Here is a 22,883-nt window from a genome sequence, read left to right as displayed (position 1 = left end):
TGTAGGATAACTGACTTGCAGGAATTTTGACTCCAAATGTCCAGAAAACATATCATTTTGGAATCAAGAGGCTGACTTGAATTTGGTGGGTAATAATATCCTATCAATGCGTTAGACCCTCTCCCACTTTACAAAGGCACAGCTTCCATCCTGGATCTGACGAGTTCCTTTCCTTTGACAGAGATCAGTAAATAAACACCTGCCTCACTATCCTTGTGGTGTCTTTTCTGTCAGAGCTCTGGCTCTTTCCTTCATACTGGAACCCTGCCCACATGGAAACCTTGGAGGAACAGCATAAAAATAACTCCCCTGACTTGCTTCTGCACGAGGGACTGACCCGTTATGTGAACAACGCAACCAGAACATCCCATGTCTCCGTTTCCATTCCTGGAAAATGAGCGCCGTGCCGTGATCCTTGTTCATGGCTGCCATTTAATCATTCAATCATTCAGTATCTACTCAGAGCAAGTAATCTTATCAACAGAAAAATCACAATTTAACAAGGTCAACGTTGGTCCACAAACTTGGGAGCTTCTTCTGTGAGTTTAGAGGCACCTGACAAGGATTCCAATGTTCTAGACCCATCTTGGGATTCTCCCTGGTGGCTCAGGGGTCAAGAATCCACCTGCCAATATAGGAGGTGCAAGTTTGGTCCCTGGGTCAGGAAGATCCCTGGAGGAGGAAACAGCAGCCCACTCCAATAGTCTTGCTTGGAAAATCCCATGGAGAGAGGAACCTGGTGGGCTATAGTCCATGGGGTTGTGAAGAGTCAGACATGATTGAGCACTAGGAATTAGTTTTAGATTATGGGCTCTTAGTGAATCCACTTGTGTGGTCTAGAAACCGTTGACTGAAAGTAGAATTATTTTGTGACTCCTAGAAGGGCCCCAACTTGGGCTCAAGTGGAATCTGTGACATGCAGGTTGTCCCCCACACAGGTCACACCACATCCCTGCGACTGGGGAGCCCCCACCCCAAATTACAGACCACTGTCCCTCGGCCTACAGAGCTCTACAGCTGGGTTTGCCTCGCCGGCCACGCCTAACACCTCCCCAGAGACATGACAGCTTTAGCATCACATTCCACATGCAGTCGAGCATTTAGATTTTTTAAAACCCGGATGCACAAACACGAAATTGACCAAGAGTTAGTTTTGATTACAGAGTGAAAATGAAGCTTGACTAATGCTGACGTCCTGGTGTTCTGAGGGTGGGACTCTGCGGGCTACCACAGACCACTATGGCCACGCCCACCTTGATATCTTGAATCAGCTGCTGCGTGGGCGTGTCAATTGGGGCCTTGGTGTCCGTCACGTTTTGAATGGCGCTGGACCACCTGGTGGCCTCGTTGAGCAGCTTGGTGTAGAGCCGGTAGCAGTGCTTGCGTCCGTACACGGTGACGTTCCAGTAGCCTGTGAGAGCAGGGACACACACGTATCAGTGTTAACCTTGGGGGCCAAGGTGACATCCTCATGCCAGAGTCCCAGAAATCCAGCACCCACATCGTCTCCACCTAAGTCCCTTATTATTTAGTTCAGGAGCTATTTGCTGACTTCTTCCAAGTGCCCTGGCCCTGCACTAGATACCCAAAGTCACGTGGAAGTTACAGTTGAGAGGGAGAGACAAACATTAAAATGATAAGCCCAGAATCAAACATATAATTAGTACCACCTGCTCTAAAAGAAGCAACAGGCATAAACTAAAGCCCTGTTCAAGGCTCTGGACAAGAGTCAGAACTCTTGCCTCAGATTTCTGACTTTTTCCCCCCCGCCTTCTGTTCCTTCTTTTCCTTTCTTTAGGATTCTCCCTACTCCCTTCAAAAGAAACTGTTTATGCAAAGCAAGCAGTCCAAGTGTTCAGACACCGGATGAAAGTGTAATGGAGTGATTTCAGTTAAAAAAAAATACATGAGTATTTTTTGAATGGAGTAACTATACTACAAAAGCACAAAGTCACAACTAGCAACAAAAATCAAAATAAACAATCTAGAAACATCTTTCATAATACCCAAAAGGGGACAAGAAAAAGAAGCTTGTGTGACTGCTTTATATTCTACTGGGTTATGTTCACTGACACTCAGAATTTACCTTGTTTTTAGGCTGCATTATGACTCTCAGGGTGCAACGGTGAGAAAGACAAAAACACAAGCACAGAAAAACAAGGCGTTCTGCAGGAAAACCTTTGTCTGTTTACATTCCACTGTCCTGAGAAGAATCTTTCAGCAACTCAATAAATCAGGACCCTTTACTATGGTTTACATTATCAAGTGTTTATATAGGTAACCATGGATAGCCTCAAAAGATAATTAAGCAAGGAAAGAGATATTTTTGGAGGGGAGAGGAGGGAATATACACACGCTAGGTGGGGACCTCGCCCCTTCGCTCTGAGCAAACCTGGAACTCCTACGATCAGTCGGGCCATGTCTCAGGCATGATCAGCCCGAAGCATACCGCACCCCTTACCCGTCTCTTTAAAGATCTTCTCATCAGGTGGGACGACCGAACAAAGACTATTGAGAACCAGGGTGCCCAACTTCAGAGCGTTCTTCTCCGAGCTCTTGTAGTAATCCAAGGAATTGTGCGTGAGCACAAACCACCGTTTCTTCAGTTTCAGGGACGACATCTTCGGACTGTTTTTCACTTCTTTGTGCAACCACCCTGGAAAGACAGACTGAAGTGTAAATTCAAAACCAGGATGCATCTAATACCAGGTGACAATCGGCTTACAAATGGGGTGTCTTTCTATACATCTGCTAGCAATGGCCACAATCCTTCCTTCTTTGGTGATTTTTAACAATGCCAGCAGGCAAAATCATCCAAGGAGGAGGGGATATATGCACACATAGAGCAGATTCAGTTCAATGTACAACAGAAACACAACACGGTAAAGCAATTATGCTGTTCAGTCACCAAGTTGTGTCTGGCTCTTTGCGACCCCATGGACTGCAGCACGCCAGGCCTCCCTGTCCCTCACCATCTCCCCAAGTTTGCCCAAGTTCATCTCCATGAACTTGGACAAAGCAATTATACTTCAATTTAAAAAAAAAAGGCAAAATTATTCAGAAAAGAGGCTTAAAACGGAAATGCAGCAGATACTCCTGTAGATGAAAACAGGGCTCCACCAGTCAGAAGGCCCCAGGGCGTCACCTCTCACTATGAATCAGTCAGAAGGCCCCAGGGCATCACCTCTCACTATGAACTCCTGGCCCTCCACTCTGGTATCGCCCTTGGATCTCTGCAGCAGCGTTATCCAGTGGTGCATTTCCTCCGGCGTGTCGGCGTTGCAGTGAAGCACCCGGTTGGCCGTGATGATCACGAACGAGTTAGGTCTGAGCGGCGGGGAGAGAAGGAAGCAAAACCGCTTAGCTCCACTGAAACCGTCACCTCCGTGTGAACCGAGACTGAACGTCTTTTTCCTGGCTTACGGATCATGGGGAGAAAAATGGCAGTGCTATTTGTATTTTCTGCTGAGGCAAACCTCACTCATTTCTGCAGGATTTGTTTCATGCCTCATTAACCTTTACACTTGGAGCAACACATTCTGAAAGGTCCTGGAAGGAAAAACATTTCTTCTCGCAAAACTTTCCAGACGAAATTCGGTTCCGGGCAGGCTAACCAAGGTGACCGTAGGGGAAAGATTTTTTTTGGATGCCTCTCCAAAGTAAATTTCTTCCTGCCTTGGATAATATTTCTGTGGGTCGGTAATGAAATGTCATACACCAGTAACAGAAGATCAGTAAACAGCTGTAAGTGGAACATCTTATACACTCGACTATGCCTGGAACAGAGCGCCACCTGGATCCATGACCTCAGTGTGAGCTGACAAGGGGGCCTTTTCCAGGCAGAGATAAATTAATAATGGAAATTTACTTTCTCCTGCATCTTTTTATCTGGCAATGCCCTGAATCTCTCATAGGACCTTGCTTCTATTAATTCTTAATTACTGGAGCTAGGGACTATGAACAATATTTTGGAACTTTTCAAATGTTTGCTGAAGCTAAGTGCTGCAAAAATTCAAGGAAAAGAAAGAGGAACAGGACTATAGTATGGACAGACAGATGGTCCTTAAAAAACAAGATTTTTCTAGAGTCGGGAAAGGAGAAAGGTGAGCACTTGGGGAAAAGGGAAAAGCAAGGTAGGGATGGAAATTTCTCCCGTGGATCATCACATGCCCAACGTGCCAGAGAAAGGGGTTTAGAAGGAGAGAGATGCAGGCAGGAACGTGACCGTCAGAATCAGGACCTGGGCTTCGATGACTGACGTGACGTGCACGTGTTCACGTTCCTGAGCCAGGTACGGGGAGGTGCGGGGTGACTAGTAGAAACAAAGAATACAGTTCAGAAAAGCCTTCGTGAACGCTGAGTGACGGACCCCTCAGAACTCTCATTTGGCCCAGGAGACATGATTTTTGTTGTCAATTTGAATTCATTTCTATTCTCTCTAAAGCAATGTTATTGAAGGCAGAAGTCAATTTCCACTCATACTCAGAATTCTTAAGTGGGGAAGCAAAATAAAGACGGTAAAGATGATGGTCACTGGGTACAAAGACCCCTGAGACCACTGCCAAAGATGATCTGCCTTCAAAAACAAAAAAAGCAAAACTGAAAATATGCTATATTTAAGGGCACGGGTAAGGCAGGCATGGCAAGGGAAATAAATGACTGTGGTTTAATTTATTAATACTCTACATATAACCTTCCATCAAAATCCTTTTCTAGTTCATTATTAAAATACAGAAGGGGGAAGTTCACCCACTCCTGTGTTGGGACACAAGCATTTTCTTATTAAATGAATCCCAAGTTTCTCCCAGTTTTCTTGTTGTTATTGTTTAATCACCTAGTTGTATCCGACTCTTTTGTGACCCCAAGGACCACAGGCTCTTCTGTCCATGGGATTTCCCAGGCAAGAATACTAGAGTGGGTTGCCATTCCCTTCTCCAGGGGATGTTCCCGACCCAGGGACTGAACCCACATCTCCTGCACTGCAGGGAGACTCTTTACCACAGGGCCACCTGGGAAGCCCGTTTGTCTCTATGACTGTCTAAATTAGGTTTCCATGGTCTCCCTCACCTCTGATCCCCCACACACCAAAGACACCCAGAGAGGAAGACTGTGATTGCTGGAGCAGACCAGGTGGGAACACGAAGCCTGAGCATAGAGGCCTGTGGGTGCCTGCAGGTAATGAGCAGGTACTTTTGTTAACCATCACACCTGAGCTTACCTATCTGGGCTGTCCGAGGCGCACACAGAATCGATCAGCCCCACATCCAAAGTGCCCTGGAAAGGAGCGAAAAGCAGAGAAACTCAGAGAACCATTGGAGTACAGCACACATCATGATAACACCCCTAGATGATGCCTCTCCAAGCAGGCAAACAAAAAAGGCTCCTTCTTTTTGTGTTAACTGTGAAGTAATAGTTATCTAAAGAAACATTCCCCTTCATTCAGTACAGACAGCCTTGAGACAGGGCAGAATCTACAGTCTACTCATCAAATAAATTATAAGCGAATCTTTCTGTCTTGTTCCTAAAATACTTTCAGTAAAGAGTGTTTATGAACTTCTTTCAATCGTACCAATTTTCTGATTTATATTATGATCTATCTTGAATTTTATATTTATATGAAAAGGAAACTACTTCTAAAATATGGTTTTGTGGCTCTGTTTATACATGTCTGGGATAGAATAACAATAGAATGAATACTATTTGTAATTCAGTAAATCTTTTGAAGAAAATATAATAAGCTTAAATGATTTCATAAAAACTGGAATGCTTTTTGTTCCAGATGGGCAATCTGTAATTTATTACCACTCAGAATCTTCTATAATTTCTTGTGTTTCTGAATGATTTTTACCAAGATATTCCTGTTTCTCTCTTTCATTATTATAGTGTGTGTGTGCTTAGTTGCTCTAGTCATGTCTACTCTTTGGGACCCCATGGACGATAGCCTTCCATGATGCAGGACATGGATTCACTGTCCATGGGGATTCTCCAGGTAAGACTACTGGAGTGGGTAGCCATGCCCTCCTCCAGGGGATCTTCCCAATACAGGGATCAAACCTGCATCTCCTGCATCACAGGTAGATTCTTTACCAACTGAGCCACCTGGAAAGCCCAATTATTATACTATTACTTACTTAAAAAAAAAAAAACAACTGCCCGCAAGTTCCTGGTTCCCCTGCCCCTCTTGGGATTGCCCCCCTCCACTCCACCACAGCTTACATACCACAGCGTTTTGTGGGTTTGCCTGCTCATCATGCATCTCCCGAATCTCCTGGTCTGTGGATGCGTGGACCTGACTCAGCACACTGAACCACTGGCTGTGGGAAGGAGACAGCGAGGGTCAAGGGATGGCCAATCTCTGCACTTACAAAACAGGGACACCCTGTTCCACCTCCCCTGAAAAAATGACATCTGCTCTGAGCAACTTTCTTAACTTGCCTGTTCCTCACGGGTAAATGTAGTTATACTACTACCAAAGGAGCAAGGGTAGTAAAAGCAGCCGAGGTACCTTGAAGTACCATCTGATGCGACTTCCAATCAGTGGGAAAACCCTTTTCTCTGGCCCTACATTCACATGGACATTTAATGGTGATGACAATGAGTTTCTAGAGAAATTGGCAGCAAGAAATAAGACCCTCAGTTCTATCCAAAACCCTGAGGTCAAGAGTCTTTACTGAAGATATTACTTATAACCTACGGAACATGCAAGTGCCTTCTCAGCTTTAAAAAGTGTATTCTGAGATAAGAAGACCTATAATATAAGAGCATCATCTTGGGTGTCTACTCAATCCCAGGATGAGGTTTCCAAACCCCTGATGGATTTCTACCTAGGTGCATAAAACCACAAGAGAGTTGGAAACAGAACACAAATGCCTGAAGCAGAAAATTATTTTGACTAGAGAATACTTCTGCCTTCATTTCAAAAGGTTTTTGGTACTTCCAGCCTTATCAGATTCAGATAATGAAGGAAAACAGGTCAATTCCAGAAAAGTCAAGCAGAACAAAAGTTATGTTGTAACTAGAAACACAATACACGCTTGAGAAAAATGACTACACATGTCCAGTTGTCTGTTGGTCCGTCAATCCATCCATCTGTTATTTACTAAGCAACTACAAGTGAGAGGTACCGAATGTGAGATTCCAGGACATTCTTCTCCTGCAGGGGGCTGAGCAGACACATATACACACTCCTGTAGCTAAAGCTGAGAAAGTACTTGGTATCCAATGGCATGTTTAAGTAAAAAAATTAATATCTATATTTAAAGGTAAGTCATGTAAATTATTTATAGCAAAGCACTAAAATTTTCTGTGATTCCTAAAGCAGAAACATGTAATGAAGAGCTTGAAAATACTCAACACAGAGAGACTCTTAGGGAGACCAATGGAAACATTTTAATATGAATTTGTTCATCAACTCTAGTTAATCCAAAGGCAAGACTTCAGTTACTGCTTTATAAAGCTCAAAAACATCCCAAGTCAAACACTGAGCAACATATACATTTAAAATGTAGGTCACATGGGATCAGATAGACAGACAGATACACACACACACAATCTGCTGTGGCTTCCATCTGTACAGGTGACCCCCTCAAATCTAAAAAATCTCTTCTCCTAAATCAAGTACAACTCAGAATCTGAAAAAGAATTTGTAAAAATGTGCTCCACTGGTCAGGGCAAAAATTCCTTGGCTACAATATTCCAAATGTTAAATTTAGCAGGTTCATTATGGAAGAAAACAGACAGGGCTGCTGCCAAGCGCTAGGTCTGTAATTCAGTCGCAAAGCCGCGGGCATTCCCCGGACCGCAGAAAACCACACTTGGTCTCCAGGAGTCCCAGACAGAATGATGGGGCTGTAATTCCAGGTCTGCTTGTTTTTCCAGCGTGTGTCATGATTTATGGATCTGAGCGGGGGTTTTAGTTCGTTCCCATGGGAAGAAATTATTTTCTTTGCCCTTAATGCTGCTGCCATGGTGTTGTATCAACATAGAAACATCCAAAGGGCAAGGGGTCATAAAGGCCCCGAGAACTCTCTGGAAGATTCTAGTGATTTCTGAGCTGAAAAGTGAATTCTCCAGGCAAGAATACTGGAATGGGTTGCCATTCCCTCCTCCAAGGGATCTTCCCAATCCAGGGACTGATCTGGATTCTCCTGCATTGCAGGCAGATTCTTAACCATCTGAGCCACCAGGGAAGTTCTGAAAAGTGAAGAACACAGGCCAAAGGATGTCACCCTCATAAATTAGAAGGTATTTTGTGGCATTGCTCAGATGAGCATTTTGAGCTCAGACGAGCTCCTTTTGTTGGCGCTGGATGACAGGCAGCTCCAACCTGACCCAACACACCCAGAAAGCAGCAGGGACAGAGAAGACACAGGCTGTCCTGAGCGATCCTGCCATGCATCACACTGAGGGGCAGACCCCAGTCCTTGATTGGTGCCCATTGGCATAACAATGGACATCGAGGTCCAGGAAAGTCAGACAACCTGTCACAGCCAATAAGAGACACCACTGTCTTCTGAGCTCAGTCAGAAGTCTAAGCTTCTAACAGAGGCTTTCTGCCTCTGTTCACTAGAACTGAGCTTGCCTTACTTTACAGATTATTCTAGCTTTTCTCTGTACCTCAGTCTCCTACTCTGTAAAATCGGGTAACAGTAACTCCTGCTACCCTACTGGGTTGTTGTGAGAATTAAATGAGTTAGTACACGCGAAGCATTTTGAACACTGCTTGAAATGTAGTAAGTTCCCGCTAAGTGTTAACTAACTCTCCAGCCACAGAATTCTTCACTGTCACAGCCTTAAGCACCCTCCCAAAAGCCACAATCCTGGCATTTGTTTAAACGGCCAGTGGTGAATGTTCCTGCTTTTTCAACCCTTAAGCAAACAGAAGCTGCTCCCTTCCAAAGCTCAGAAGCTTCCACAGGGTGGCTTTCAGCTGTGTGTAGGAGTGCAGTTTCCATATGCCACTGGTGACAGTAAAAGCCTGAGTGCACCCAACAAAGGGTCTGTCCCGTGGCAAGTGAAGCTGGAAATCCACGTGCTTTGTTACTGTAACAGACATAAAGAGTCCCCAGGAGACAAGTGTGCAATACATTCAGCTCTTCCAACTCAGTCCTTCAACCATCCTAACAGAAATACCCAACTAGAAAAATCAGCTAAGAGCTTTTCAGGGCTGGTCAGCGCCACAGTGACCCATGTGACCTCCAGGCCGGCAGAGGAACGAGGATATAGTTACGACCAAGTGGACAGCACAGCACCTCACCTGGCGTCTTCCGGGGATTCTGCAATCAGATGGAAGGTCCTGTCGGCCATGATGATGTCAATCCCGTTCTCTTTGCTGGTGTTATCTATGATCTCCCTGCAGGGGAACACAAGCACCCAACGCAGATCGGGAACAGAGAATGAATGCTTGAGGAGGGGCAAGAAGAGAAATTTCACAGTAACTGAAAAATCAGACACCAGTCCTTCAGCCTTTTCACTTTGAGAAATGATGAAGGGGCCTCTGGGGGTGGGAGATTCCTTCTTGCTCAAAAATGGGGGGGGGGCTGTGCTGGGAGGGTGGTGTGGAGAGGTGGGAATGGGGTTGGGGGAGGGGCCTCTCTTCTCCCCCTGGCCCATCCAAGGCCCATCCAGTTCAGATGCCCCAGTCTGCCTATACCTTCCCTTGGCTCCCCCACTGCTCTATAAAGGACTCCCACATTGAAGCCAATCTGCAAGAGCGCTTTCATTCATCACAGCATTCCAACAAGGTTTAAGGCCGCTGCTGACACCTCTGACTTCCTCTGATAAGGGCACACTATTTCTACCAGGGGCTTCGGGGTGAAGAGCAGGACTTGAGTGTCTCTAGATCTCAATTCCACCTGAATCTGATCCTAACAATCTTAAACAACTCTAGAGGTTCAAACTCAGTGGACCAGGCTACGAATAGCAGGGTAAAACAAGCAGCTGTTGGGATGGGACCAGAGGTGGCGATCTCCTTGATGAAGAAGGGTGTTGGGGATACAGACAGCTTGCTTTGACAGCTGAAGTAGCACAGCTGTTTCCAGTAAAACACTTATTTTACAACTAGAACATTCAGCAGTCCGCTTAGAAAAAATAAATACTGTATGACCTTTTAGCTAGAATCACTGAGATGAGATATCTTAAAGGAAATCAACCCTGAATACTTATTGGAAGGACTGATGCTCAAGCTGAAGCTCCAATCCTTTGGCTACCTGATGCGAACAGCCCACTCACTGGAAAAGATTGTGATGCTGGGAAAGATTGAAGGCAGGAGGAGAAGGGAGCGACAGAGAATGAGATGGTTGGATGGCATCACCGACTCAATGGGCATGAGTTTGAGCAAACTCTGGGAGATGGTGAAGGACAGGGAAGCCTGGAGTGCTGCAGTCCCTGGGGTCGCAAAGAGTTGGACACAACTTGGCAACTGAAGAACAACAACTAAGATAAAATATTTTGAAAAACCAAGATCAGAATTCACACAGGCGTCTGTGGTGCCTTCTCAGGTGTGGAAGAGAGAGGTGACCCTCATGGGGGAGCGATCAGCCAGGTGTCTGATACTGCAGCCTCTGGAGCAGGGTGACAATTTTCAGGGGAAATCTAACCAGACCACATCATCCCAGACCAGCCCCTTAGATTCCTGGGAACACAGTTACCTTGTGTATAAAATGAGTGGGTGCCATGGTTCTGAGCCACAGCAGGTCCACCAGAATCCTGGGGAACATTCAGAAAACCCAGGTGGAGTTTTTCAGGGTAGAACCCAGTGACTTGCATTTATAAAAAGCTTCCCTGGAGATGATGATACTGTCAGGGTCTCAATAAACACAGTGTGTCAACTACCGGATAAATGAGGCAGCATCTCCAATAACAGATGGGGAGTGAAAGAAAAGATGAAGCGGATGGTATATACATTGAAAGCAATTTGAGAGATCTGTCAGCTGATCAAAAACTATGAACCTCATCTGGATTCTGATTTGAAGAAAGAAACCAACCCGAACCAATAACACTATCACCTCCATTTATAAGATAACTGGGGAAATCTGAATAATGACTAGAATTTGGATGACAGAAGGGGTTCGTGTTCCTTTTTAAATGTGATAATAATATTGTGATATTTTTAAACGTCTTAATCTTTAAGTGAATACCAAATATTCACAAATGAAATTATATGGTTACGGCTTGCTTTAAAAATGTAGTTTGGGGAATTCCCTGGCAGTCCAGTGATTAGGACTGGGTGTTTTCACTGCCATGGGTGTGGGTTCAAACCCTGGTTGGGGAACTAAGATACTATGAGTCACGTAGCTCAGTCAACCACAACAGAAAATGTAATTTGCAGGGGGGAGAGCAGGGTGGGATCACAAATGAAACACCACTGGCTGGGAGTGGGAAACCACTGAACGTTGAGTAATGAGCGCATGAATTTCATTCTAGTCTCCAACCTATGCTTGCGTATGACTGAAATTTTCTATAATACAAACTATATATTTTTTATATAATAAAATAAAAAATGAAGAAAACCTTATGGTGAAACCTTAACAACTCATTGCCTTCTCTCTACAGAACACGACCAACAGCTGAAAATAACACTTCTTACCTCTATAATTTCTACAGAACACCTGGAGAACAGGGCTCTATTAAGCATTCATTTGCTATACAGTGAGCAGCAAAAGGAACATCCATCAAATTTACACTGGTGAAATTCACGACCGTAATTGTCTCTCTCAGCCTCCTGGCATCTGTGACTCCCCCCGCCCATGGGGTGAAGAGAGGACCATCGTGGTATATACGGCAGGGGGAAGACTGCAGGAGGCTCAGAGCTGGGCCATGCTGCAAACACCTGCAGGACTCAGATTCAAATGCCCACGAACCCATCTGACTACGGAACATGGGATCCTCCTAAGGAACCCCAAAGCGGCAGCCTGGAAAGTTCCAATACTCTGCTGTTTGCATTTCAGTATTTATCCTTAAAATTAAATACATAACTGATTAAACTCTCCACTTTTCAATGAACCATTTTCTAAAGTTCCTGATGCTGGTTGAGTAGAAACGGGATGTCGTTTTTAGGTCTCATGAATTCAGGGGTTAATTCAGTCTCTCAAAGCTTATTTTTACCCGTTTTCTAAACATACATGATTACTCAGTTTGAGTGGGGAGTAGCTACATGCCATCCCCAAATTTTATGCTCAGTATTTAGTTATCCAAGAAAACCAGCTACCCCTCAATTCTCAGTATTTTCTGAAAACCTTAATTTTTAACAAATACAACAGGCCCTCAACAGTTAAATGCTTTGATTCAAAAGAACCCGGAAGAAGGGAATTCCCTGGTGGTCCAGTGGTTAGGACTTGCTGCTTTCATTGCCATGGGCCGGGGTTCAATCTCTGATTGGGGAATAAAGATTCCACAAGCTGAGTGGTGTGACCAAAAAAAAAAAAAAGGTGGCAGAAAAAGGAGGGTGTTGGATTCAAACCCCAGCTCTGTTGCTCTCATTGTTGGCATGAAGAGCCCAGGAAACCCAGCAAAGGTGGGACACAAATGATTCATTTCACTCCCCTCCAGATGGACTGTCTGCTCCCAGGATAGCCATCTGTTGGCTACCGTTGGGTGTGGGAAGAAATAAAAGTGATAGGCTGATCCATAGAAGGATGACGAGATGCTCAACCAATGGATCAATATCCCCACCATGAGTTGTGTGTACAGCCAATCACATTTCCAACAGGTTAGTTCTATGTTCAGCGAGCATCTTATAACCCAGAGATGAATGTTTGAAAACTCAAGTGAATTTTCCCAGATGGTCTTATTTCTCTGATTTCCTAATAATTCAACGCAATGAAAGGAATGGTGAGGACTCTCGATCACCTCCTACAACCTACTGCTTCAGAGAACACGTCCCAGACAGCCTGGAGTCAGGGACCAACTTGATGAAGCAGCCCCAAGCCCCTGCCAGGGCCCATCAACGTACTTGGCCGCCCGGACCTCCACGGTGCCCTTGAGCTTCTCCTCGCTGTCGTTCTCGAAGTACATCAGCTTGGCCTGGCGGAGGACGAACCAGCGCTTCTTCCAGTTTCTCCTGGATAGGGTGGAGGAGCCGCCACCCTTCTTGTGCAGCCAGCCTTGCTTGAGGGCCTCCTGCTTGGAGCGGAACCACAGGAACGTCTCGTCCTTGAGCACGCACCAGCGGCGCTTCCAGGAGTTCATGAGGCCACCTGTCTCCCCAGGGTTCAGGGGGAAGGGAGGGGTTTGAGGAAAGTCCATCAAGTTGGATGTTAAGATCAGTAGGTCTTAAGGTTCAGCCCATCCTTAACTTTGCACCAAATGTCCTCCCTTCAGACATGCCCCCAACGATGGATCATAGCACTGCAGGGTCATGTTCAGGGGGAACAGGGGAGGGACCACACTGGCTTGCTTGAATTATATCAGAAGCCTTCCTGGGACTTCCTGGGTGGTCCATGGGTTATTGCAGGGGGACACAAGTTCAGTACCTGGTCAGGGAACTAAGATCTGGCACACCATTAGATGCAGCCAAAAAAAGAAATACAATCTTTCCTTATTTCCAAAGAAGTTCCTACTCACTTAGCTTAGAAATCTTGGTGAGGAGCTTAACACCAAGACTACAAAGGGACTGATATTCTAACCCGGAGTGAGGCAGGACCATGGGGGTTGGGGTAGAGGGATGGGGAGAACCATTTCCATGCTTATGGATGGTGTTTCTGTCCAGACACCCCAGGGAGGGGAAATTAGTTTAAACTGTGTCCAAGTTAACACTTTCCTTCTTAGTCTAGTCAATGTGAGGAACAACATCTATAAGATTCAGGAGTTCAGCAATAAACTCTAACTTACATAGGAAAATAACATGTCCCTTTTTTCAATAAACATCTTCAGAGAAAAGCATCATTATCTGAAAATGGTTTACATGTCAAGGTATAAAATTTAGACTATGAAACAAAGACTCCAAACTGTGACAGCACCGTGAACACGAGAATTTAGCTGTAATTTCTTTCATGAAAATAAATGTGGTTGAAGGAAACTAGACCAGGATTTACAGATATTATCTTTTACAACATAAAAAATATTTCTAATAGTCTTCCAGCAGGATAATTTGATTATTCTTAGATTCCCAAGACACTCAAGAGTGACATTTTGCCACAAGTCACGAATCTGTTTTAACAAATCCACTGAAGAATACCGCATCTACTTCAATAAATTAGTTATCTCTTTGATCCACCAGTAACACAAATAAAGAGTATCTAAATGTGGATACTGAAAATGAATATAGAGGAAATGCTTTCCTTTTACAGATTAGAAATATATTTAAAACAGACATTCTCAGATTAATTTTTTCAATGGTTGCTCAGTGATTGCAGATCTCAATCTCACAGTGGAACAAGAGAAGCACAGGTAACACTGGCTCGTGTGTGCCTTGCAGAGCACACGTTTCGCTAACTCGTACAGACGACAGTCCTGTCTCGTATCTACAGAATGTCCTGCTTACTTAGCTGAGAAGCCTTTGTGATCACGCCAAGCACCAGAACTGTTTCCTAACAAACAACAAACTTGCCGGGGACTAGCAGGAGAAAACTTCTTTTCCTTGATTTGTGGCTTTAATCTAAGTTTCTCAAAATAAGCCAAGAGGAAACTGTAGTACAAAGTTATCCGATTATCTTATCGTCTTTGAACGATAAGGGTTATTCACAGTTGTTTTAAAGACACAGATTACAACAGTCATCACTACCAGTCACTCCGTTGTGCTTCCGTTATTGATGGGACTCACGCCCAGCCCTCCCTCCCCCATTCCGGGGGCCCCCTTCATATTTCATCTAGAGAATCTGACCAGTGTTCTTAGTTTCCTGACTGTAAACACCTTCAGGAGGTTATTAGGCTGGTGCAAACTCATTTACACTCACAAAATATAATCTGATGGTTAGATTTGCCTTATCACTCGTTTCTTTGAAACTTTTGGTCACAACTTAAGGCCTTATTAAACATCAAACAACAATGTATCGGAGATTAAACGGTGATGCAGTTACACAATAATTTGTTTTATTAAGAGATGAGTTTGCCAAAAGTTCACTGGCTTACCTTCTTGAGCTTTTAACAATTTAATGTTGGGATCTGAGTGCTCTGAATGTATATTTACTTTTTCATAATCTTCTTTGTTTTAATCAAGATGATTATATAATAAATGAATGCCATATATTACAATTAAGAGTGATTTACAGGGAATTTTTAAGCTAACTTAGAGAACTAGATAAATTGGGGGTGAGGAAAATATAAGAATAATAAAAAGCTTATCTTTATTCTGGGAAATGCACGAGAAAATCTTAAAATGCTATGATTAGATACTCATTACATTATTAGACTCTGCTTTGTGATGACATTTTTTTCCCTCATCCGATTATTTGGTTAGAATTCCTCAATCTTTTTCATCCCAATGCAACTACAAGAATTTCCATCAAAAAGTACCTTTCACCAATAGGAAGATCTCCCCTAAAACAAACCTGGAGAGGTTTCCATGGGCCCTTTGAGGCTGGGAACAGCAGAAATTTTAAAAGTAAGTGACTGACGTTAGCAGCTACACAGATGTCAAAGAAGGAAAGTGAAGTAGCAAAAAAGAAACCAAGTTAAAAGGAAAAAAAAAAAATAGACACACAGAAAAAGTATTAAGGAGAACAAAAGAGGTATGAGAAAAGAAAAATATACCAACAGAAAAGAGAAGCAAAGGCAAGCACAGAAACAAAGGGTCAGAGAAAACACCAAGAACTCAAACCATCTGGGGAGGGTGGGTCTTGTTGTCTCCACTCGACCCACAAGACTTGGCCTCTCCCTTCATCCAGTCCAGGGCTGAGCGAGAAGCCAGACAATCCCCTCTTTTGATGACCTACATAAAACTGGTGATGATTATGGTTTCTCCCGATCCCTCTTCACTGATTTGGAAGTCAAGGTCAAGAACACGAATAAGCCACAGGGACAAGGTCTTGATTAAGTACTTTTCCAGAAGAAGGGTTCTTCAAGGTCCCCAAGCATTTTAAGGTCCAGTTCGATATTCCAAGTTCCAAGGCAATGAGAAAATAAAATTAAAATTCTCATCATGAGCAAGGGACAGACAGTAGGTGTCATAGGCAGTTCAAGCCAGGGGCGGCCCACTCTCAGATCTTTACTTTTCTGTGTATAAGACATCCCTCCAGGGTCTCTAAGACTCCTGTGGGAAGCAAAAATGGAGCTTTATTATTGTAATGGGTTGCACCAACCACAGCGGCAGCACACAAGTGTGTCTGTACATGTGTAAGAAAGAGAAAGGGGAAAAGATGTAGGGACAGAGAAAGGGAGGGAGGAAGACAGCACAGATATGAGATGTGAAGGGCTGCCCTGGTGGCTCAGATGGTAAGGAATCTGCCTGCAATGCAGGAGACCCGGGTTCAGTCTCTGGGTTGGGAAGATCCCCTGGAGGAGGGAAATGGCAACCCACTCCAGTATTCTTGCCTGGAGAATCCCATGGACAAAGGAGCCTGGTGGCTACAGTCCACGGGGTCAGAAAGAGTCGGACGCGACTGACTGACACACACACACACACACGAAACATGGAGGCAACAGAGAGAGATGGCTTGAAAACGGTGACAGAGGCTGCAGACCCTTTGTCCTAACGCACAGTCTGATCGGGTCACCAAGGCCACACCACCATGGCGTCCCCTCCATCCACCTGACAGGGCCTAACACCAGGGAAGGGGGATGTGGGGAGATTTTCCCGGTCCCCCTTCCATCAGCCTCAGTTTCCCATCGCTTCACCCCTGACCCAGGCACCAGGACAGACGCAGGTCATACCTTTCATGTACAGGAAGCTATGGAAGTAAGGCAGCGTGACACAGCTGTACACAGAGTCCCGCCGGTACGAAAGCTCGTCGTCTGTATCAAACCGAGAATCGAAGTCCTCTTCACTATCTTCAAACTGAACCAGGGTAGAGAGAGAGAGAGCCAACAGTGAGCCACAAGGACAGAAAACAATCACCAGAAATGCCCAGCACAGATCAACACTGAAAAAATAAAAGTAACTGACGAAGAAGCCACAGGCCGATTTGTGACAATAAAATGGAGTGTGGTCATCAAAAGAATTCAGAATTACAAAATACTGACTGCTGGTGTAGAGTGGTCGGTGGACTTGAGATGTAGCACACGAGACATACTTTAATCCCAAGACTCTGTATTCTAAGTACAACACTACTGCTTAAACATGTAATTTTAATCAAACCACTCAAGAGTTAATCCCCTCTAGGTTACTGTGCTAAATGTATCTTTCAAATCTTAGCAAAATCCAGAGAGCATTTAACACATGGTCAATGAAAAGAAAGGAGAAAAAAAAGTAAACTACAAATAAATCCAGAAGCTACAAAGGGCCTGCTGAAGCCTGCAAAGTTTCCTCCCTTACAATGAGAACAATACACAATATCCTGCAGTGAGCCTGAAGCTACTGTCTGGAGCATTCTCTGAAAGGTCCCTGGTGAGCCTCATTAGAGCTTAGAGCGGGCCTTATTTCCCAACCTCCTGCAAAGCCAGGACAGACACGGGCCAAGTTCTCCACTGAGCATGCCAGTTTTCTTAGACGTTGGGCAAAATGCAGTTCTCTGGGTTTTGTGTTGAAGCTCCAACAGGCCCATTTTCTCACCGGATTGCTTCTGGCAAGAGAGATAGGTCTCAGACCAGCTATAAGAGCCTGCCTTTGGCCCATCCTGTGGGGGGATGTCTTCATCCCAGGGAGGGTGCAACAGGGGCGTGGATGACAGACAACTTCCAGCCCAATGAGGGCGGGCAGGGGGCAAGAGGCGGGGAGGTGGGTGGCACCAGGCCGGCGGGTACTCACCGAGGACTGAGCGCCCTCCGAGCTGAAGCGGTAGGCCCCCGAGCTGTTGTAGGTGCCCACGGAGCATCGGTAGTCTGGGGACCACTGGCTGCTGCAGGAGTTGGAGAAGGTCACGCTGCTGCCGGAGGTGATGGCCCCGTCCTCGTAGTCATCTTGATCGTAATCGTAGTCGCCCTCTGGGGCGGGCAGGGCCCCCGGGGTCTGGGGCAGGCAGTAGGTGGGCTCCCCGGCGGAGGAGTCGTGCTCCGAGGGGGCCAGCAGCACGGTGCTGTCAGCGCTGGGGCTGGTGGGCACCACGGTGTCGTTCATGTAGGGGTCCTCCTCCGAGGACTCGTCGCTGGTCCGGATGCCGCTGGTGCGCTGGTCTGAGTGGCCGTGCTCGCTGGGGTTGGGCGAGTCCTTGAACGCATCGTCGTCAGCCTCGAAGCCCTCATCCACCTCCTCCTCCTCTGGGTAGGGCTGGCTGAAGTTGAAGCTGGGCTTCTCCGCCCCGGCGCCCTGCTCGCCTGTGCACCCGCTCCCCACCGACAGGGAGCGCTCAATGTTGCGGACGCACTCGTCGATCTCGTCGAAGTTGAGCGACTCCAGGAACTCCTGGGCGGCGCGGCAGGCCTCGTCCTCCAGCCGCCGCAGCTCTTCATCCCGCAGCTGCTGCAGCTTTTGCAGGGACGCCTCGGTCAGGGACAGCTCCTGCCTCTCCTTCATGCGCTGCAGGTCCTCGATTTCCTTCTCCAGCCGCAGGATCTCCTCCACCTGCTTGTTCTCCTTCTGCTTCTCCAGCTCCCGGCTCAGCTCCGCTGCCCTCTGACTCTCCTGCTGCAAGGCTTCCAGTTCCCGCTGCTTCCGGGCTGCTTCCTCCTGGATTCCGGAGGAAGGAAGAGGTCAGGAAGTGACCCTGCAGAGAAGGGGGGCAGCGGCCCTCCCGCATGATGCGATGGGGCCCGTTGTGTGCTGATCTGCACCCCTCCCTCTGCCAAACTGCCATGTGAAGCCCTATCCCCCAGTTCAGTTCAGTGGCTCAGTCATGTCCAACTCTTTGTGACCCCATGGACTGCAGCACACCAAGCTTCCCTGTCCATCACCAACTCCTGGAGTTTACCCAAACTCATGTCCATTGAATCAGTGATGCCATCCAACCATCTCATCCTCTGTAGTCTAACCCCCAGGACCCTTGGAATATGCCTGGATATGGGGACAGGACCTTAAGGAAGTGATAAAGTTACAGTGAGGCCCCGTGGTAGGGCTCTAAGCCAATCTAACTGATGTCCTTATAAGAGGGGACACACACACAGACACCAGGGAAGTATGCACACAGATGTAAGACCATGTAAATGACACACCATGAACCTACAGAGAGAAGCTTCATAAGAAACCCACCCTTGCAGAAACTTATCTTGGATTTGTAGCCTCCAGAACTGTGACACAATCGATTTCTCTTGTTTAATTCCCTCCGGGCTGTGGTACTATATATCATAGACTGAGCAAATTAGTACAGTGGCGCTGCTGGTTTAGAGCCAGCATGCTTTTGTGATTGGCACAAAAATCTTAGACATTCACACATTTTTACCCAACTGTAATGGGTTAGAAATGGCAATAGAAACATCTCTAAAATCCTTCTTCCTGTGTCTTTAGTTTTGAATCCTTCTCCCTATATGATTATTTTAGTTTCTAATCCCTGGGGCAAAGTGTTAGTGAAAGTGTTAGTCACTCAGTTGAGTTTGACTCTCTGTGACCCCATGGACTGTAGCCCACCAGGCTCCTCTGACCATGGGATTCTCCAGGTAAGAATACTGGAGTGGGTTGCCATTTCCTTCTCCAAAAGTGTCAGTAGTGGGAAGGTAACAGACAAGATACCATGTGGTCGTGGCGTTTTTCACCTGTTGGGCGCGGAGCTCCGCTTCTCTTCGTTCCCTCTCTCTTTCTCTAAAAATAGTCAAGAAAAAAGACAGTGAAAATAAATGAAAGCAATGAAAAAAAAAAATCTGAGAACCACTTTTCAGAAAGCCAAGGTTTTTTCCCCAAGATTATTGTTTAAAAAACAAGTCACAACACTAAGCTTCTGGCGCATTCTGCTGATGCACAAGCTACAAATGCTTGCTCAGCAGTTGAGGGGCACACTTTAGTAGCATGCTTGAAAAGTCAATAAAAATCCACATAAAACAAATATTCAAATGGTTTCCAGAGGAACATAGATTACTGTGATCCCATGTCCCAGTTTTCCACATTGTTGCATCTGCGCCAACCCTATTCACATAGACATCTCAAAACGAGCACTAACTGGGCTTCCGTGGTGGTCTAGTGGTTAAGAATCTGCCTGCCAATGCAGGGGACTTGGGTTTGAACCCTGGACTTGGGTTCGATCCCTGGTCCAGGAAGATTCCACATGGTGCAGAGCAACTAAGCCCATGTGCCATAACTACTAAAGCCTGCAAGCCTAGAGCTGCACCCCACCATGAGAGAAATCAGAAGCCCACGTACTGAAGAGTAGCCCTGCTCGCTGCAACTAGAGAAAGCCTGAAGGTGGCAATGAAGACCCAGCTCAGCAGTAAATAAATCTTAAAAAAAAAAAAAAAAAAACCAGCAATAATTAATGATCCCTCCCAAACCCTTAAATCAAGCTAAACTCAACGTTGACGGCTACAAGAATGGCATCTACCATTACTAGGAGCTAAGAGTGAACTTTTTAACAAAAGCTTTGCTAAAGACGACTTAAAAGGCATGAAGGATGAACGGGGTGTCTTCCTTGGGCAACACAGACAGCTATTCTTTGCATGAATAAAAATATGCATGAAACTGGGTCTTCAGTGGTGCCAAGGAATTTTATCTGACCCACCAAGAGATACTGTTTCCAACAGCAGGTTCAGCAGCATGCTCTGGGAATTACGGCCTCAAGGCTGGATCCAGAGCATAAAAACTCCAAAGGTGTCCTGTCTTGTTTCATGCAAATAAGGAAAGTCCATACCTTTCCTCCTCCTCCCGTTTCCTCTTTTCTTCCTCTTCCCGTTTCCTCTTTTCCTCCTCTGCTCGTTTCTCTGCCAGCAGTTGTCTGTAAACTCTTCTGGCAATCTGACCTCGGAGTTGCTTCTGGAAAACCACAGCTGCTTTTTTCAGGTGCAAAAATCTCCTCCTCAGGAGGAAGGCCCTGTAGTTCTTCTGTATGATCACTACACAATCAAGGACCTTCTTGTATTGCTTTCTGAAAAATGAGAACGAAAACAGCACAACAGCATTGCTGAGGACGGAATGAGGCCACAAGCTCTTCACAGGAGTTTATGTTAATGTTACACGACAAGAGAGCAGGATCTCATTTGGGGCTGATCTACTCATTATGGGACTCATTACAGGGAGCCAGTGAGTAGGCCCTTGTGGGCAAAACAGAAGAAAAACAAAAGAATAATAACAGAACTCAAGCAAGAAGCCTATCATCATATTGGCTAAATAAACACATCACTCCTAATAACTGACTTTGCAAAGTCCTGGCAGGAAGTGAGGCTGTAAACAGAACCAAGGGATGTGATACTTTCTGCTGTTCTTAGGAGCAAAAGGGAAAAGGATTCACCACCGCAGGATGGCTTTTATGTTTGAGAAAATGTAATGTATGATGATGAGATGATGACCAGTGGACCAGCCCGCTGGTCTAGGGATGCACGAGAAAGTGCCTGTCTCATTGGGCAAACCCGGGAGAGGGGGCCGCTGTGGACCCCGTGGGTCGACACCAAGGTAAACTGGCGAACTGCCTGTGGCTTCAGTATATGGCCCCAAGGAGCTAGGGAAACTATTTAAATATCTCGCCCGATGCCCCCCAGAGACACTACCGCTCTGAGACATCACGAGCCCCTGTTCCCACTTACTGCCCACGTCAAGCTAACTGGCATCACCAATTGGGAGCACTGCCCTGGCCCTCTCCTTAGCCTGGTCCTGATAAGAAACCATCTGGGTCTATTTTAAATGAAAGCATATAATAGCCAGCACCATCAGGTGAAACATCAGGTGAAACTCCCCTCTGCATACTTCTTACCTCGCCAAGTAGCCCAAGACGTGGGCCCGGATCACCATGGCCGCCCGCGTCACCTCCTCTTCCCGTCGCTTCTCCAGTTTCTGCTCCAAGGACTCACGAAGGAACACCTGCCCAGGAGGGAGTGACATGTCACAACCGCAGAGTGGCAAGTATAGGGAAGGCCTCTCGGAGTCAGAGATTGCTTTGGGTGGGTGGAGGGGTGAGGGTAAGGCTTTTTTTCTCTCTCCGATTTTTGCTCCAAACACAAAAAGCAATGCTGCCCAGCAGAGGGAATCTCAAATTCCTAGTGGGGAAAGGATTTTTTTAATATCCCATCTGTCAAAGACTAAGACTTTTGTAAAATGTAGTCAAAATATATTACCAGAAAGAAAAAAAACCTAAGGATATTTAACATAGAAGTCCTACTTTTTTGTTTATTATTAGTTCAACAGGCATAAGACGACTGTGAAATTGCCACTGAAGTTTATAAACACTTATCTCATTGTGGGTCAGGGCAAACAGGTCAGGGACCAGCACTAGTCTGCACTAAGTAACAAGAGACGTGAAAAGACCCCCTAACGAAAGAAACGGAGGGGGAAATAACCAAAACATTTGTAAAACGTTATTTGTCATCACGTGGAAAGTCTCTCTTCATGCTGTCAAGTGATTACAATCAAGCTTCTTGGCCTCAAAAATAAAGCAAATTAAAAATTTGATATTTAAGAGTGTAATTCTGTAAACTGTTTGAAATGAGCACTGAATCATTGATGTTACAGCCACCACAAGACAATCAGAATCAGGACTAAACAGATGGTAGCTATCTGTTGGCCTGTTTCTGGCTATGGGCACTTCAATACTAAGCTTGTCATTTACATAAAATAAGTGTGTCTGGTAACTGGCATTTGTATCAGAATCCCTAATATTTGAAAAAGTATGAAAATAAAAGACCCTCCCCTCAATCATGGCAGGGCATCCCTGGTGGCTCAGACAGTAAAGAATCAACTGGCAATGGAGAAGACCCAGGTTCCATCCCTAAGCTGGTAA

The 22,883-nt window shown here is 45.6% G+C and overlaps 1 protein-coding gene across 1 annotated transcript in view; it reads right to left on the bottom strand.

The window, feature by feature from the left end:
- MYO10 (myosin X) overlaps positions 1-22,883 on the bottom strand; it is a 259,863-nt gene that overhangs the window by 12,634 nt on the left and 224,346 nt on the right. The window contains exons 22-33 of the mRNA XM_061393844.1: positions 21,861-21,967; positions 20,805-21,038; positions 19,720-19,765; positions 17,843-18,700; positions 16,810-16,933; positions 12,953-13,196; positions 9,257-9,352; positions 6,221-6,314; positions 5,219-5,274; positions 3,185-3,327; positions 2,462-2,656; positions 1,254-1,411 (exon numbers count right to left, since the gene is read on the bottom strand). Coding sequence (XP_061249828.1) covers positions 1,254-1,411; positions 2,462-2,656; positions 3,185-3,327; positions 5,219-5,274; positions 6,221-6,314; positions 9,257-9,352; positions 12,953-13,196; positions 16,810-16,933; positions 17,843-18,700; positions 19,720-19,765; positions 20,805-21,038; positions 21,861-21,967 — 2,355 coding nt within the window. The remainder of the gene's footprint in view (positions 1-1,253; positions 1,412-2,461; positions 2,657-3,184; positions 3,328-5,218; positions 5,275-6,220; positions 6,315-9,256; positions 9,353-12,952; positions 13,197-16,809; positions 16,934-17,842; positions 18,701-19,719; positions 19,766-20,804; positions 21,039-21,860; positions 21,968-22,883) is intronic.

Source organism: Bos javanicus, chromosome 20 (assembly GCF_032452875.1).
Source record: "Bos javanicus breed banteng chromosome 20, ARS-OSU_banteng_1.0, whole genome shotgun sequence".
Lineage (NCBI taxonomy): Eukaryota > Metazoa > Chordata > Mammalia > Artiodactyla > Bovidae > Bos > Bos javanicus.
Note: the sequence above shows the minus strand (reverse complement) of the source record. Positions and strands in the feature narration are given on the sequence as shown.